The sequence below is a fragment of the Papaver somniferum genome, chromosome 2, assembly GCF_003573695.1.
Source record: "Papaver somniferum cultivar HN1 chromosome 2, ASM357369v1, whole genome shotgun sequence".
Lineage (NCBI taxonomy): Eukaryota > Viridiplantae > Streptophyta > Magnoliopsida > Ranunculales > Papaveraceae > Papaver > Papaver somniferum.
The window spans coordinates 114,702,979-114,721,484 of record NC_039359.1 but is presented as its reverse complement, the minus strand read 5'-3'; the positions used below and the strand labels follow the sequence as shown (position 1 = coordinate 114,721,484).

At 36.3% G+C, this 18,506-nt stretch overlaps 3 protein-coding genes across 3 annotated transcripts; 1 reads left to right on the top strand and 2 right to left on the bottom strand.

Moving 5' to 3' along the window:
- Positions 1-10,944: 10,944 nt before the first annotated feature.
- LOC113348872 (F-box protein VBF-like) lies at positions 10,945-12,319 on the bottom strand. The gene is made up of 2 exons (XM_026592765.1): positions 11,850-12,319; positions 10,945-11,783 (listed from the first exon to the last, which is right to left on the bottom strand). Exons 1-2 carry the CDS (start codon positions 12,150-12,152, stop codon positions 11,157-11,159), a joined length of 930 nt encoding a protein of 309 aa, XP_026448550.1. The 5' UTR covers positions 12,153-12,319; the 3' UTR covers positions 10,945-11,156.
- Positions 12,320-13,152: 833 nt separating this feature from the next.
- LOC113348871 lies at positions 13,153-16,277 on the bottom strand. Its single transcript, XM_026592764.1, has 8 exons — positions 15,930-16,277; positions 15,768-15,834; positions 15,640-15,679; positions 15,393-15,525; positions 14,128-14,199; positions 13,677-13,757; positions 13,532-13,593; positions 13,153-13,434 (listed from the first exon to the last, which is right to left on the bottom strand). Exons 1-8 carry the CDS (start codon positions 16,230-16,232, stop codon positions 13,374-13,376), a joined length of 819 nt encoding a protein of 272 aa, XP_026448549.1. The 5' UTR covers positions 16,233-16,277; the 3' UTR covers positions 13,153-13,373.
- Positions 16,278-16,675: 398 nt separating this feature from the next.
- LOC113351789 (5'-3' exoribonuclease 3-like) lies at positions 16,676-18,078 on the top strand (the record flags this gene model as incomplete). Its single annotated transcript, XM_026595722.1, has 1 exon — positions 16,676-18,078. A coding segment is annotated over one exon (1,299 nt), but the record flags the coding sequence as incomplete, so codon positions are not given.
- Between the last annotated feature and the right edge of the window lie 428 nt (positions 18,079-18,506).

The window sequence follows — 18,506 nt, the reverse complement described above, 5'->3', positions numbered from 1 at the left end:
CATCGATATCGTTTCATCATCTTCAACAACATCGTCGTCTTCAACAGCAGCAACATCATCGTCTTCATCATCTTCTTTATCAAGACAGCAGCATAAAAAACCCTAAAAACAGAGTTCATCTCCATCTTCAACACGAGCAGCAGCAGCAACAACATGAGTTCGTCGTCGTCTTCATCAAACAGATTGGGTTCATCATCTTCTTCATCATCTTCAACGAACAACAATAGCAGTTCATTTGTTCTTCGTCGACTTCATCTTCAAAACAGCAGCGGCAGAAAAAAAAAACCCTAAAAATCGTAGATGAACTCATCTTCGCGAACAACAACAACAACAGATGAACTTATCTTTATCTTCAAATCTCTGTTTGTCGTCTTCATCAGCAGAGAAAAAAAAAACCCTAGAAATCGTAGCAGCGGAAGAAAAAGAGAATAAACCGAGAGGAGAGAGAATGTAGATCTGAGAAATGATTTCTCTCTCTTACCAATTGACTATATATATGGTCCTAATCTAAAAGGGTATTTATGCCACCCCACAATGAAAATTACATCATCCATGACGTCACCCTAGGACCAAACCATTATTTCTAAGACCAAATTATAATTTATATTTTCAAAAAGGACCAAACAGACAGTTGACCGAGTCAACTGAACCAAACTCATCCTAATATTTCTAGGACCTATTGATATTTCCTACAAAGGACAAACAAGTTCAACCGAATCAAAATACAAACATACCATGTTACTAAGAAAAGTCCAAAGAGATTGAGAAAAGATCTATGCAAGTCTATGCGAAGTTGTGAACACATGAATGTTTTCATGAAAGTCAACCTACTTAAGCCGAACTTACTATTTCCTTTCCCATAACCTCCACATAAATCAAATTATATGAATACCTGGATTAACACCAAGGCTTACTAGCCACCACCATTAACACCAAGGCTTCCATCTCCACAAAGGGATATATGTTCTTAGACGCCGTTATAGGGAGGTCTTACATTTCGACATATTAAATTATCTTATATTGTTATTTTCTTCCTTTTCATTCTCATTAATCTTGAAAAATTTCTTAATTTAACAGCGTGTTCGTTTCAAGGAATTGAATTCCTTGGAACCCATTTCCTAGGGAATGCGCCCAATTCCTGAACCGGACGGGGTAAATGAACTCTATGAAATTAAGAATTTTAATTCTAAGGAATCATATTCTCTCCAAAATAATATATTGTCATTGCATTGTCCCAATAGTGCAATGGAATTGGATTCTAGGGTAAAAAGAAAGATAATTAAATTACCTCAACCGAACATGAATTTTTAGAATTTGAATCAATTTCTTGGAATCCAATTCCAGGAATTAGATTTCTTAGCTTTCCAATTCTCCTAACCGAACAAGGTGTAAATTCTTTAACTTCTGCTATAATTTTGGTAACATATTTATATGTAGGTTCTTTGTTAAGTTTTATCCACACATTAAATCATGTAATAAGATATGATGTTTTCCGTGCGACCATTAAATCAATGGCCCCAGCCAAAATCCCTTCAATCCATGACTTTATCTTCTTCCCTATTTATCTTATGTTAAATAAATATTCTCTTAAATATACCGATTATCATTGAAAAGACCAGAGCTTATTGTTGGTGTCAATATCCATTTTATAATTCCATTGTTTATTGCAAACTAATAAACCACAATATTTTCGATATCAACCTATGCAGACATACCTAGTATAACCTTGCCGAAATAATAACGACCAAAAGATTATTTCGACAAGGTATACTTGGTAATACCCAGAGCTCGAAACGAATTATCTACGGGATCATCACCAAGTTGATTAACGTACAAGTATGATTAGATAATTATAATGCGTAAAGTAAAGTAATCACACAATACACCAAGATTTTACTAATGATAAAAAACTTCATCGCAGAAAAATTCCGGTACCTAGTCCAGTTTTGAATACTCCCATAATTAAGCCGCTATACAAATTGACTATGCAAGTTCGTACATTGATACCAAGTAAACATTCATTTCCTACTCAGTTCCTTCAGTATCCATGTTCCTACAACCAATCTGGTCTATGCACATGGATACCAAGACAAATTCCACTATATTGAGTTGCTTCACAACCATATTATCAACTTCTTTGGATATATAATATCCCGAAACAACAAAGAATTAAATTTGTTCTAGTAACCAACTCACTTGTCTCTCACCCAAATCCATCTTTAGATTAGTATTAAAGAAGAGTAAAGGATATTCTGTTATTATCAATAAAATCCTTTGGTTAAATATCAAACCAAGACAATGCTTATCGAAATAATCAATCTCAATAAATAAGTTCTATCCAAGCAACTTGATGCAACTAGACAACTGGTTCGATATTTCTGCAAGTGTTATAATTTTAAAGATAAACAACTTATGGATCCTAGGGAATCAAGTGTTAAAATTTTCTACAAGAACTAACACAAATATCAAAGCCAAAATAAAAGTCTTTAAGTCTCTGATCTTCAATTTCAATCTTTTAAAGTAACCATTGTAAACAGCTTGATTCAACTATCGATCAATATACATTAGAACGAAATATGTTAACGTTGATTGATAAACAGTTCTATCAATAGTTCTAGAATCACTTAGATATGTTCTAGTCAATCCCCAGACAAACTTGATAGGCCTTATATCATAAGACAAGGATCATAGAATAAACAAGTTTGATATATCAATTATAACCACACTGTTAGTTCGTAATCAAATAAATAATCAACGAAAACTAAAATAACAATACGATTTAGTTTCCTGTCAACTGTACAACTAAAGTCTTCTTGATCCCAACTTATTATAAGAATACAAGACTGCACTACTTATAGTGTTATAAGAAATACTTTTTGGACACAAGATCTACCAAAATCCTTAAGATATGTGACATATATTTATTTATGAAATTAATAATTACCAATTGTATCCCAACCAATAAACCAATTTCTCTCATAGATACAACTAAGATTATATAGCACACACACATGTACTTTACTAATATAGCAACAAGAGATATACAAATCTCTGGGAGGTGGTAAGTATATAATTCAATATCACAATAGGTATTGAAAAATTGGTTTTCAGGATCTAGCCTTGAGTACCAAAAGAATACTTGAACATAATAAATTAGAGTTTAACACATTTTCAAATCGTTATGTCGACACTTATGAGTATCACTAGTCTAAATCATGTACATCTTTATATTTGCAGAAACCCGAAGATACAGACATATCGAAAATGTAAAAACAAATCAGTCATAGTCAGTATCGGTCATTTCCAGGGATCAGCCCCGAGATTGATCTTAAACATAAAATTAGTACTGAATCCAATTTTGACTACGAAACAAGTTTCACAAGTCTACTTCCTTCAACTATGATTATGATATTTCTTTCAAACATAAATACAAGTGTTGGATTCACCCATAAGTTGAACATACTAAATAATAACATTTTTCCAATGAGTGCAATGTCTAGAACACGAAGTCTGTATATAAACTATACTTCGTATATTTAAGTTGTAGAAACAACTATTGAATCTTATTTCTAAATAATACTTTAATCATAGTATAATGACCAAGTCACCAATACGAAATTCATTGTAACAATCTTAACTTTGCATGTTGTGTTTTTAATGAATATAAAATTGAAAGAACAAAAGATGTAAATAGAGCAAGTCAAGTCTGTATTTACGAACATCGAACTGAAGGACGTTGTCTTTGATACATCTTTAGGTCTTCATGAGTAACTAGACCAATTCTCAACGTTTCTATGTTCATAGTCTAACCTAACGAAGTTGACTTTAGTAATCGATTCAAACAATTCAGGGTTTTGGAAATAATCTTGATAACCAAACTTGGTGTACCCACGCTTGTTAAGCTAAACTGAGCAATTAATGTTCTAAGAAATTTAATCTCGTTAAATGACCAATATATACTTCTCGATCCATATACTCTATCATTTCATTTCTTACTATGCTATTGCCGAACAAGTTTCCATTTCTTTGTTGTTGTTGTTTTCTTTTTTCTAATAATAAAACCATATCAAGAGGCAGATAAAATCAAGACCAAAAGGAACCATTAATGAAAACAAACACATCAGTTGAGTCAAACTAAAGAAATAAGAACTAAAGTCTAATTTCAGTTAAGAACGAAAAAAGAAATTGATCTAATGGAGGAGACGCGGTCGTTGTAAGGAAGGGATAAAGATTTTGGTATTCATCGGATTAAATGCTTTTCCAAGAGGTAAACAATGTAAAAAAACATTCTAACATCTTTGATAAGATTAAGTAACCTCCAGTCTATAGCATTTTCTTCATTGTTAATTGCATTTACTACCACTTTTGCGTCAAGCGCAAAATATACATTCTCCATCTTCAATTATTTAGCCACTTAACAGCCTTCCACAATCTCATACACTCAGCTTACTCCGTACTTCTACCATATGTTAGGTGGATGCATCTGGCTTCCTGTTGCATACCTGTAAATTAAAAAGACTCAACTTACGTATGACTAGACCTATGCCACCCAACTTATTGGAAAATTGAAAAGACTAATCAGAGTTAATAGTATAACGATCTAAAGGAGGAGGTATCTATTGGAGGTTATGCCGAATCATATATTTAGATCTATTAATAACGGGAGAATTTCTGGTTGCATGCTCTTCAATGATTACTATGCATCTCCGGATAATCTTCTCTAGAGTTGGGTTTTTATTCTGGGAAACTTTGTCACACCTCTCAGACCAAATAGTCAAAGCTATGATAGATATCTTAACCACTTCAAACTCTGTTATTTTTCAATTATACATACTTTCAAACCAGCTACAAATCCATGTTGACAAACTATCTTCTTAGCTGACCATACTGAAAAAGAGAAGCAGAATAACATGAAATGGAGATTCAACTTGTTGATCACAGAAAGGGAAATAGTTGTCGTCTCCAGTAATGGCAGGTTTTAGAACATATTTAGTTGGAAGAAAGTTCGAAATATCTTTCCACAGGAATTGGCGTATTCTTGGTAACGTGAGAAGTTTGCAGAGGGTCTTATTTATCTTTTACAATGTTGAGACAACATACTGAGAGAGATGAGATTCTTCATACATCTTACGGTAGTAATACTTGACCGAGAAGTTACCCATTTTTTCAAGAAGTCAGATAATCCTATCTTCATGATCTTTGTGAATTGTTATATGAAGAATGATATTAATAGTATCTGGTTCGAACAGATCTTTTAGGAGATTTATATTCCAAGTAGCATTAATTGAATCAAATAATTGACTGACATGAGTATAATTATTATGTATTGAGTACCCTGTTTTGGAAGTGCTGGAGATTGTATTTATGGAATCCATCGATGCTTCCAAATGAGAAAATACAAGCCATCACCCAAAATCCAACAACTAAATCTCTACACAAATCGAAGTTCTGAGCTAATACTGTTCCATGAACAAGTCGTATTTTTTTTTAAGATTAAATAAATCACCATCTGGATAATGCTTAGCCTGAAGAGATTTTTCCACTATTGAAGTTTTATCTATACATTGCTTTCATGTAGACTTAGCCAGTAATGTTCTTTTAAAGATGTGCAAATATTGAAAACCTAGTCCACCTTCTTCCTTAGGATTACAAGCTTTTCTCCAAGTTACAATACATTTACCCTTATTTGATTTTTTCATTTCTCTAGAATTCTTGTTGAACAAAATTCATTTTTCTGATGGTGGCATCTAGTAATTTGAAGCTTGTCATGTGATGAATTGGTATTACGTTAGTAACATTTCTGATCATAACTGATCTTGCAGCCTCGGACATATTATTAGCATTTTATTTCGAACATCCTTTATCCATCTTGTCAACAAGCACATAGAAAGGTATATTCTTATTTCTGCCAATAAAGAGTGGAAGTCCCAAATACTTTTCCTCTTTGATATCAAGTTGCCTGACCTAGAGAATACCACTCAAGACTTGACAGTCAGCTGGCACCATATTTGAGCTAAAGTAGACTGCAAATTTTCTGAAATTAATTAATTGGCTAGAGCAAGAAATAAATTGATCGATAACTTGAAGCATCTTATTGGTTCGAGAAAAATTTTCCTTACAAAATAAGAGACAATCTTCTGCAAATAAAAGATGATTGATTTATGGGTGCAGATCTTGAAATCTTCTTCTTTTAAAGTTATCTTGTTGCTTCACATCGTGCTAGATATCTAGAGAAGGATTCCATGGATAAAATAAATAAATATGGTGACATAGAGTCACCTTACGAATACCTTTAGTAGGATGAAACACTTTGGCAGGTGAATCATTAAGTAAGGTTTCAATTTCAGTTGTGCTGATGCACTAACAAATCAACTGAAAAAAATTTGACCCAAAACCAAATTTCTCTGAAATATCAATCAATAAAGACCATTCTAGGCGATCAAATGCTTTGGACATGTCCATTTTGACAGCAAGATGACCACCTTTTCCTTCAGTTTTCTTCATTGCTTGGACAATTTCTTGAAGTAAACAAACATTTTCAGATATCATTCTCACTGGTACATATGCAACTTGCATTGGTGAAATCATATTAATAATGTGTTTTTTCAATCTTAGAGCAATAATTTTGGAGATGATCTTGTAAACTGTATTGCACATGGCAATTGGTCTAAAATCTTCAGGTTTATGAGGAGTTTGATTCTTAGAGATCAAAGATACTCTAGTCTTATTGAGCCGCTTTAGAGGAAAACTAGTATGAAATCAAGACTTAATCATTTTACATATATCTTTCTTGACTATCTGCCATTGGGTCTGATAAAATCCTGGTGGAAAACCGTCAGGAGCTGGAGAGGTCCATGGATTCATAGTCATGAGAGCATTGAATATTTCTTGATCAGAAAGAATTTTTATTAGCTCTTGATTATCTTCTTCAGATATACATGAAGGAATATGTTGCACGAAGTAATAGTTATTTGCTGGAGAATATGTGGATATGATCTTTTGAAAATGATTATTGAGAAGCTGTTCTTGAGATTTTCTATCTCTGCACCAACTTCCATCTGGAGATAGTAATGAATCAATTCTGTTATGGGCTCTTCTTTTATTGGCTCTAATATGGAAGTACTTAGAATTATTTTCCATTTTATTATAAAATGGTTCCATTGAATTTTGTCTGTTTGAAGAAGCAACAATATCATTAAGAGAATTGATGTCTTTCTCCAGAGATAGAACTGCAATTGTATTGCTTCCATCTATATCAGAAGCTTGAAGTATATAAATTTACCCTTGTAGTTCTTTGATTTTATTCCGGATATTCCCCAAAGTACTTTTACTCCACTAGATAACACATATCTAGTGTTAGAAAGCTTGTTAGACAACACGTAATCATTAGAACCAGCATTAATAGACCAAGCATTTTTAATTTCCTCGTGACATTTATCATTTTGTAACCAATGTTCAAAGAATTTCTAATTTTATCTGGCGCTGAATTATTTTTGACCATTTGAAACAATATGGGAGTATGATCTAAGCCATTTTGAGAGAGAAGAGTAAGAATTACATCTGGATAAACTAGATATCAGTCACTGTTAACTAGAGCTCTATCTAGTCTAGACTTATATTTACTAGTTCCATGCTTATTGCTAGTCCAGGTAAAAGGACTACCACTAAAGCCCATATCCGATAAATCAGACTCTCTAATGAGAGAAAGAAATTCAGCTGAGGTGATATAGGATGTGTCTAAGTTTTTCTCATATGAATAAATGGTGATGTTTAAGTCACCAGTTAGAACCCGAGGGATTTTAAATGATTTGCTTAAATCATTAATGAAAGACCTTCTGGTTAGTCAGCTCTATAGGAAGTACCATAAACACAAGAAAGAAACCATTCCCCTTTACTAGGGTCATTAGTGGACTGTTATCAGCAATATATAAAGAGAAACTATCTTTTCATAAAAGGATGAGCTCATGATACGTATTGATCTCTGTACCTGGGGTACTATTATTATAAAGGCGAAATTCAGAGTAATAATAGACGAAAACTAGAAAATAGAACACATTAGAAACCAGATTCGAAGAAAATATATTCTCTAGATTATGAACAAGAAAACTATTACAATTCTCTCTTTGTTAAGCTCACAATCTCTCTAAACAGTGGATCAACCTTAAACTGTTTGCTAAGCTTACTTTTGCAATAATCAATTGCCTCACAAACTTCTCTCTAGGTGTGCGTGTTAAACCTCCTTTTCTAGGGGTAAAACCACACTCTCTAGATTTAGGTGTGTATGTATCACAAACTACACTCTAGATGTCTTAGCTATGAGCTGAACATCTCTATTTATATCTTTAACGGTTTCCCAAACCTTCTAGGAATCTATTTCCTTATCTAGGAATAGTTCATTTTCTAGGTATATTACCTTGTCTAGGAAGTATTTCCTTATCTAGGTAAACTTCCTTACTTTGGTTTGGTTTCCCAAACCTCTTAGAAAATTATTTTCCTTTTATAGGAATACTACCTTAAATCAGTAATCCCTCCTAAATTATAATTTTATCCCCAACACGTCTTGAGGATCACTAGTTCCCGGAGAGAGAAATATACACATGTATCATCTCACCATCTGCACCTACAGAAGTTACGTATCTTTTATTTGGCATACAAAAGAAATTAGTGAGCCTCAATATTCTATCATCATTTATTTTGGTTTCTGAAAGATAAATGATGTCAGGAGCATATATATTGTGAAGATGATGAATATGATCTATACTATCCTTTCCTAGAAAGCCTTGACAGTTCCAACTTAAGACTTTCACTTTGTATAAGCAGAACGAGCATTAAAAAAGCACTGAGATGAAGAGAAAAGAGTGCAGAACTTAAAACAAGAACTTAAGTAATTAATGAAAAATAATGAACAAGTAAAGAATGAGTTTTTGAGTAAATGAATATAGTTACCAAATCAGCAGTATCCTCATTCATCTCATAAAAGTACTCCCTTTTGTTTCCTTCTCCTTCATCAATCAAGTCATGCTCCATGCCATCAAACTCAGTCATTGGATGTTTTCCAGTATTTTGGTCAGATACTTTTGTGAATATCAGATTTTGAAGAACAAGTTAAGGAAGTCTCCCAGTGGTTTCAATAGGCTCAGACTCATTATTTCTAGACCTCTAGGATTTCCTAATCTCATCTTGATCTTCAGTTTCTTCCTCCATTTGTCTTCTGCTAGCTTCACAAATCTTTTGTAGCATCAAATACAAGTCATCAGTTATTTCAACTCCATATGCTTTAGCCAGTTCATGAAAATAATTAATATACTTTATATTTTTGCACCTTCTTATTTCTAAATCACCAGCAGTGTTAGGACATTCATCATCATCATGATCTACTATGTAGCATTCTGGAAAAATTTTGTGCGGTTGTCTTTCCCAATGGTATCTTACCCAAGTAACTCCTCCAGCAGATGTGTTCCTCTAACCCCCTCTGTGAAGTGGTTTTTTCAAATTTATTTTAATTCTAGCAGTAATCATAGATCCAAAACTTGGTATATAATTCTCCGGATCAGTCCATACCTTTGGTCCTAGCTCCTTTAATGCTTCATCCACCACCTGCTGAGAATGATGTTCCAGGAGAAGATTTTTAAGTTGAACCTTCCACTCTTGATGAGTAAAAGTTTGATCTTCAACTGCAATAGAAGCATCATATTTTTTGAGATTTAGATGACAATTCTTAACATTCCACGGTTCCTTTTTGAGAACAGCTTCAACAATTTCCTTGGAATTAAACTTGAAGAAAAAAATATTCTTATGCAGAGCTCTAACCTCCCTAGTTCTATATTGATTTCAAAGAACGTTTATTTATTTTCTTATAACATCAGTTTCCATTTGATCTTTTAAGAAGAGTTTTCCAATCAAAGTATTACTTCATTCATCAATAACAACAACAATGGCTCTTGTAGATCATACAATCCGTCTCATCTGCCTGGCACAAATAGCACGTATACTTGCATTTTGTAACTGGTTGGTAATAGCTAGAACTTGGTGATTCAACAAGGAAGCCATAACTTTAGAGTTTGCAAATGTTTGAACGACTAGGGTTGAAGAAGATGTGAAAGACTCAAAGATAGGTTTTCTTTTTTAAAGGGTATTAAAATAACCATTATTAGTTTCATGAGAATAACTAAGAATAACAAACTTAGGAAACAAAATAATTGAAATATATGACAGAATATTTTCAGCATTAAATGGCTTAAAGGTCAATTGAGGAATTACCGGAGGAAACCGTAATTCCTACATTTACGCACCAATAACGGGAGAAATTCTGATTTTTGAAAATTTTAATTTTTTGACTGAAAAGGTTGAATCGGATAACCTGAATCGGAATTAGCAGACTCACAAGTATCATTGAGATCATATACATGATTACCTTGGAGATACTAAAACAAACTTTTTAGATCCATCTTGAGTTTGATAGGTTGCAAAACTGCTGAAGAAACTCACGTCAAAACTACTTTGGATTGAAACAAGACTGTTAAGAAAAGAAGATATTGCATAACTAAAGTCCAACACTGAATGCCTTCCATGGTAAATGAATAATAAGGCCTTACAGAGATCCTTAGGCGTGCATTAGCAAATGATGCATTTCAGACTTTTTAAAATAGACAAAATTTTGAATATCAAGTATTAGAAGCTTATAAAAAACTGAAAGAAAATAAAACAGCAAAAAAAGTAATTTTAAAGAAAAAAGCTAGGAATAGATGGAAGATCAAAGAGCGAGGTGATTGATTCAAGAAAACCAGGGATCATTGTAAAGGTTGTGATGCATTAAGAGATAAACTGGTTAAGATTCATTAAGAAAAAAGAAGGTTTAGACGATTTTTTTATAATATTGAGTCAACTTAGATCCGCCCGATTCCCAGAATTCTTTATCTATTGTTCAACACTAGACCCCCATCCCCAATTGATACTTCTTATAACAATTATTACACACCATTTTTTTAAACAATCATTATACACCATTTTTTGTGCGGATGAGGAACAAAATTTTGATTTTTACGTGCATTTTTACACGCAAAAAGAATGAACAAATTTTGACCCTATAAAAACTTTGGTAAAAATGTCTGTTCTCATATCTGTGTTGCTTTCATGTTGTGATAGGTTGTTTGGAACTACCTCAGTTTAGGTCTGACTTCAATCCCCTGAACAATAAGACCTCCTTTTAGTTGACCACCTTTGACCTCCATTAAACTCATTTTCACTTCTTTATCGTGATCATTTTTTTCATCCCTACTGATGTAAAATTCTCCCAATTCAATTTCCATCCACCCGTCATTTCTGTCACGAAGAACCCTCGTTCCCTTGCCTTGATCTTCTTCCATGACCACCTTAGATCTCATCATTTGCATTCGGTTCGCGAAAAAAAGTTGCTGCATCAGTTGTTTCTTCTTATCATTAGCGTGGCTTAGATAGGCAATCCCTTTGTTACTAGTACTTGAATTGCCATCATTTTCACCTAGCAGCAGTTCAGATGGTATAGAGTCTAACCCGTAGGCCCATTCTTCAAATTTGATGATAAGATAGGCAGCGTAAGTCGTCTCCGGCGAAAGCATGGACGTTTTGATTTTGCCACGGATTTTTAAATTAGTAATACTTCTTAGTGTTATCACTTCTGAAAACCTTGATTCTGGTGCTAATTTCCAGCTCCAACACAATGGATTATTTCCATCAGCAATAGAAAGTTCCCTTGCACCCAACATGTACTGGATTTTTCCAGTTGATTTATCAAGTGAGAAAATCTGCAAGAAATTAATTACAAAGTCAAAAACAATAACCAAAATGATTAGTTTAAGTTTAGTACTTACTTTGGTGCCATTGTCAAGCATAACAGGTTCCCGGCGAAGCCTTAAATATAATTCTTTCTTTGTCAAAAACTCGAAATTATGAGTAGAATAAACTGATCTCAAGAGGATTTGCTTATAATCAGAAGGCAAGAATCTCTCCCAAACAACATCAGAATCTGAGGCCATACGAAATGTAGAAGACACGACCGACGATTTACACGCATCAATGGGAGATGTCAGAGAGAGAATCGTCGAAATACATCCTTCCGGCAAGCTATTAAGATCAAACAGTATTGCTTCTTCACTACCCATCTTTGTTAGCATAAATTTAATAGATAAATGATTGCTATCAAGTACTTAAGAACAGTATATGTGGATGTGCGCTCTTTGTGATAAATCTGATAATAATCAAATCTGTGTACTTGATTTATACAAGTGCACTAAAGGGGTTCTTAGACTATTAGTTGCCCGCGAGATTGAAAAGCTACAAAGATGCTATCATGCTAGTTGCCGCTTCATTATTTATTTATGAGGAAAACCTCTGTTTTGGACCCTCACCGCAACATTTTAAAATCTAGTATCCACCACGAATGAGTTTAATCCTGGATTGACTCGAGATTTTTATTTGTTTGTTTAACGGTAATACTGGATAATTAGCTGACTCAAGATTTGGTCATAGCCATCAAGAATGACCCCAAAAAAGAACGATTAAATATGCGTAGGCATGGAAAACGGCCAAACCTAAAAAGGAGAAGAAATCCACCCATAGATTCTGCTACTTTCACACACGTTTACTACGAGCTTTATTTATTCTGCGATAGGATTATAGTGTATGTTTTTATTGATGGAAAACATGTCGCTTACTTGCTGTTTAAAATGTAATTGAGATGTCCCAGCACTAGTAAAGAATAGTTAGGATGTCCACGACTCCATGTGCGGCATAAAACCACCTTATTATTAATAAGATACCAGTTTCCTGGGGAAGGTACCAACTCCAATAGAAGATAGTGGACTTTGTTGTACATTAAAGGCACGATGGATCATGGTTTTTTATTCTCCAAGGGTCTATTTGCAGTTCATGGTTTCAGGGACAGATTGGGCAGTTTAACCTGAAACCAGGAAGTCTACTAGGGATTATTGCATTTTCTTTGGAGCTAATCCTATTTTTTGGTCAAGTAAAAGGCACAATGGTGTTGCAAAGGTCAAATATAGAAGCTTAGCTAATTCTGCTGTAGAGGTAATGTGGATTTGTCAGTTAGTATTAAATAGGTGCATGTAAGCTGTGAAAAGCAATTAGGGATTCTATCCAGGAGGAAGACGTCGGTCGTTTTTCCGAGTAGGACTGAGCACAAAATACTCAGACGTACAGAACGGATTTTATTATCTAGGAAATATTGGTTTACATGGCAAGAACTACACAAATGAAGTAGACTGAAACATGGCAAGAATTACACAAGGGATTTTATTATCTAGGAAATGCTGGTTTACACCTCTAGATTCAGACATAAGCCAAACATTACCCCATTTATGTTAAATTCGTATAGATTAACTCCATTTTCGACAGAGGGCATGAACTTTTGCTAGGGCAGCCATGTAATCATCGGCCCTATAAAAGAGAATAGATTGATTGTCTGGTCAGCTCTTAATAGTTTCGCTATCTATCTGCAATGAGAAAATATAGACAACGTTTTAACAATGCAAACCTTGATCCATAAGGGGACTGACATGCAGCAAGTATATGAACTTTTGCAGCTTCAGGATTGTTCTGCACCAATGATAATCGTTACTTTGTGATTGATCTTTTTCTTATGCAAACTGAGCCTAATTAAATTAAAAGCTTCACAGAACCTGAGACTCGTAGTAAAGCCCAGCATACAAAGAGGCATAGAAACGTTCATGCTCCTTTCCACGCAAAAATGCAGAAGCTAACTGTCAAATGTAGATAACAGACATGTAACTGAAATTCAGAATTGATAAATTGTGTCTAATGGTGTGACATGTCGGGTGTTGGATATTGTTTGCTTATATTGGTACAGATATGTGGACAGACACCTCCTATTACTTGAGGTTGCTCATATGACTAGTTAACATTTTATCGAAGCTTAACCACTTAGATACCAAGTTTCCATACCATATATAGAGGTCGAAAACAAAAAGGGGCGCCTTAAATCAAAGTGGAAATACTTTCACGCCAATTGATATTTGTAGACGGGGGAAATCCATCTAAATAGAGAAAATAATCAAATATAGTGGTATACTGATTTCAAAGAAAAGAAAAGTGAGAAACAAAGTCCTGCACCTTTTCTGGATCGCCGCCATCCTTAAACATGCTATACGCCTGACGCATGACAGGCCGTGGATCAACACCAACCTGCAGATCAGGAAAAAACACTAGCGATCAATAATCCATATGAAGAACTATAAAACCTCAAGGCCCTGTTAGCAAAACGGGGCTGGAGGCACGGATTCAAGGACTCCTCACTTTGGCACAACATAATCACATCAAAATTTGGGGTCCAGCTCCCATGTTGGGCACCTCAACAGCTTCACCTTACGGTGCTCCTTATGGAAAAATATTGCCATGCAAGTTCACATAGTTATAACAAACTCAGAAATAACAAATAGGCACTGGGGAAGCAACTGCTTTTTGGCTCGATAAGTGGACTGCAGAGAGTTTGTGTTTGAGATACTCATATCCAGCTTTATTGAGGATCGCAGCACTCAAGCATGGCTCTCTTCTACTGGTGGGACCAGCTGCCTATTCGCTTCAAAAGAAACCTAAAAGTGGCAGAGATTACACAACTGGCTAGTAGACATATCATCCCAACCTCCCCACCTGCTCCCAGTGCTCTACTAGATTCATGATCATGGAGTCCCTCACCTACAGCTGCAGGTAACTTCTATAAAGTCCACCAACGGATTAGCTCACGGGGCCAATAAATTGAACTTCCCCGTACAAGCACGTCTCCCACCCTAAAATCAGCTTCTTTTATTGGTGTGCTGCGCTTAATTAACACGATTTCCTCCCAGGACTCACAAGTTTAGAACTAGCCAGAAGGTGCCCACTCTGCAATGTGAAACTGAATCAACTATACACCTACTTTGGAGCTATCAATTTGCCATGAAAGTTTGGTTGCTGCTAACACCCAGCTACTGTCTTTGAACATCACGATCTTCTGTCATGCAGTTGGCCTCAGCATGATCTAAAAACGGTAAAAGGTTCTAGGCTGTGTAGTAAAGAAATTTGGGACTTGCTGCATGCAGCTGCCTTATGGATGCTCTGGGGAGAGTGAAACAGGAGAATCTTTCAAGAAAAAGAAAGATCTATCAAGCTAGTGGTGAAGCTAAAGCTGCCTTAGTCATGAAGTAATGCCTTTGAAAGGAAGTTCATGGAATATGGATAGATTAGACTGGTGCATATCCTCATGGGAAAGTTTATTCTACTAAGCTGGATTATGTGCGGTCTCTCTATGTACACGAAATTCATTACTACACTACCACTGGAGCATTGAAACATACAGTTAGCATTGCATTATACGAAAATCTATAGTTGTACCGACTTACCTCTAGGAATTTCTTTCTAGCTTCATCTTCCCCATATAATTGAGCTTCACAAAGGAAACACCATATTGACTCCTCTGTGTCATTAGGATTTTGTGCAACATCTAGGCGAAACTGCTCTGCCCCTTCTTCAAACCTACAAAAACACCAAATTTTCAAACTATCTCTCACCATGTTTGCTACATTTATCCAGAGAGAGAGATCGCCTAAAGAAATGAAAACAATTAATATTCCAGGAGCCGAGTACTACCTATTTAGGTAATACAACGTAAGTCCCCTTTGCCAGAGATCTAATAACATACACAAATGCAAAACCGAATATTACCCAATCGACAAATGTAGTGAAACAGTTGCATAGAGAATATCAGTAGACGTTACATGCTTTCTGGCGAGGATCCAACTCAATAGCTCTATCGAACTCGGCTAACGATCCCAAAACATCACCCTTAATCACCATCAAATGGACTATCAGAACGTAAACAAACAATAGTGAAAAGATTTCCAGTACAAAAGTTGGGGGATATCTGGACTTCTTTGTACCTGTCTGAAGAGATCCATTCCTTTTCGAGTGGCAATAATGGCTTCGCGGGAAGAATTACCACCGGTCAAAGCATCAAAGATTCCTGAAATTCTTGGTGTGAAAGACTGGCGAGATAGTAATGGTGCTATGGTTTGTTGCTGATGAGGATACTTTGCACTGGAAGTAGAGTATCCTTCATTGAATAGTAATTTGTTAGGTGTTCTGAGACTGAATGGAGTTGAGGAAGGAGAAGAAGAGCGATGGAAACATGAGGTGCCCGAAGGCTGAAACTGCAACATCAACTGAGAAAGTGTAGTGGTCATGGGGATTTCTGTGGGAGAGTCACAAGGACCGAAACTTTTATGAGTGGAGATAAGGTTTTAAAATGTACTTCGTGAGTGCCGAGTCTACTCATGTTATTCCTGCTAGTTGGTGCGGGACTTGATCCTTTTGTTCACGGCCTTAAACAAGTTGAGCGTACTGTGGATAAATTTGGGGTGAAATGAGTCCGACGACTAGAGCTGGCAAACAAGCTGAAACCCGCGGATTAACCCGTACCCGGCCCGTGAAAACCCGAGCCCGGCTTGGCTTGGTCCTAAACAAGCCGGGCGCGGGTTGGAGAAATAGCGGCTTGTGAGAAAACGGGTTTATCCGTCCCGGCCCGTAAACCCGCGGGTTAAACCCGTCAACCCGTCTACAACACCTAATTAATAAGTTATATTTAATCCCTACCGTCAGATTATTCTAGGGTTAATCTTATCCGTACGTTAAAGGTATAAAAGGATATATACCCGCAGTGGGGTCGTATGAGGATGTAATTTTCACCAAAAGAGCTAGACTTCGTCAGCGGCAGGCGGCAAGAATCAAGCGTGACAAAGCCCAGAAACAAAGGGGTGATAATGTGGAACCTACGGTGAAGCCTGAGTCCCTTGTCCCAGTTGCTCGGTTTCAGGGCTCTCGTCTTGCTTCTGCTCCGTTGCCTTCTCCATATGAACGAACAGGAAAGGTGGCAAGACACACTTATTCAGGGGGATCTGTCGGTGCAGCCATTGTTGAGGCTGAAAATAGCTTAGAGCTGGAGACACGTGACAACAAAGAGGAGCTGAAGGCGAAGCTTAAAGACTTAATTCGTGAGAAGTCAGACCTTTTGAATAGAGATGACCAAGAAGAAGACAAGGTGAGATTGGGTGAGGATGGGTGGAAGGAAAGGTACTACAAGGAAAAGTTCTCAGTTGAAACCTTTGATGATATTGAAGCAGTACGAAAAGATGTTGTTCTAAAATACGTACAAGGCTTGTGCTGGGTGATGGAATATTATTATGAAGGTGTTTTTCCAGCTGCAAGTTCCCATGCGCTACCTGAGCATTATAGGAAATTGATGGCTGGCCCAACTTCACCGATTATTGATTTTTATCCGACTGATTTTGAAGTTGACATGAATGGCAAGCGGTTTGCATGGAAGGGTATCGCTAAATTACCATTCATTGATAAAAGTCGTCTTCTTGCTGAGATAAAAAAAGTGGAACATACTTTGACAGAGGAGGAAGCAAAAAGAAACAGCTTCATGGAAAATATGTTGTTCATCTCGACATCTAACTCGCTCTCTCCATACATATTTTGCCTCGCTGATCAGTTGTCTAACAAAAAAGGGGCTGAAGTGAAAGAAAAAATTGACCCCAAGGCCAGTGGCGGGATGAATGGATATATATCTCTTTGTAATGGAGATCGTTGCCCACCGGTCTTTCAATCGCCTGTTCCCGGAATGGACGATATTATGAATAATCAAGTCATCTGTGCTATTTACAGACTTCCTGATGCACATACTCATGTCGCTCGACCTTCAGCTGGTGTTATCTTCTCAAAGAGGATGGTCGAAGTAGAAGATTTGAAGCCACCACCTACTTTATGGCATGAAGATAATGGAAGGAAACCATGGGAAAATGTCAGGAAAAACAACCACCACGGAAATGGAAGGGGTTCTGGTCGACATCTTGGGGAGGCAGCACATAAATTTGTCAATAACAGTTTACAGTTTAAGATAGACCATAAACGGGTTAACCCGTAAACCCGCAGGTTTAACCCGTTACGGGTGCGGGTTGAAGAAATGACCACCCGTGAAGAATATCAACCCGCGGGTTTTGATCCGTGTTAACCCGAACCCGTGTAACCCGTAACAAGCCAGCCCCGGCCCGCCCGTTTGCCAGCTCTACCGACGACCTTGACTGTTACTGTTAGGGCATCCAGTGGATAGGTAACTGCTTGGATGGCCAAATCGGCACACTGGATAGGTAACTGCTCAAATTTGGGCATTTGCATATTGCCAATTAATATTTAGTCCAGAAAACCCGACCTGGATTACTGGCTGGTCCAGCGGGATATAATAATTAATGGCTAGTCCAATAAAGTTTAAAAACATGTTATTTTACCTATATGCCCTGGACCACGTGATGTGTACAGTTTCCGTCCGTTTTCTTTTCATTTTTTTTCCAGTTGCATTCTCTATCTCTTCTGCAACCTAACTCTCAATTGAAAAATGCAAACTGCTTCGTCTTTCTTCACATTCAGAAAACTGCTCCCGTCTCTCTTCTGCAACCTAA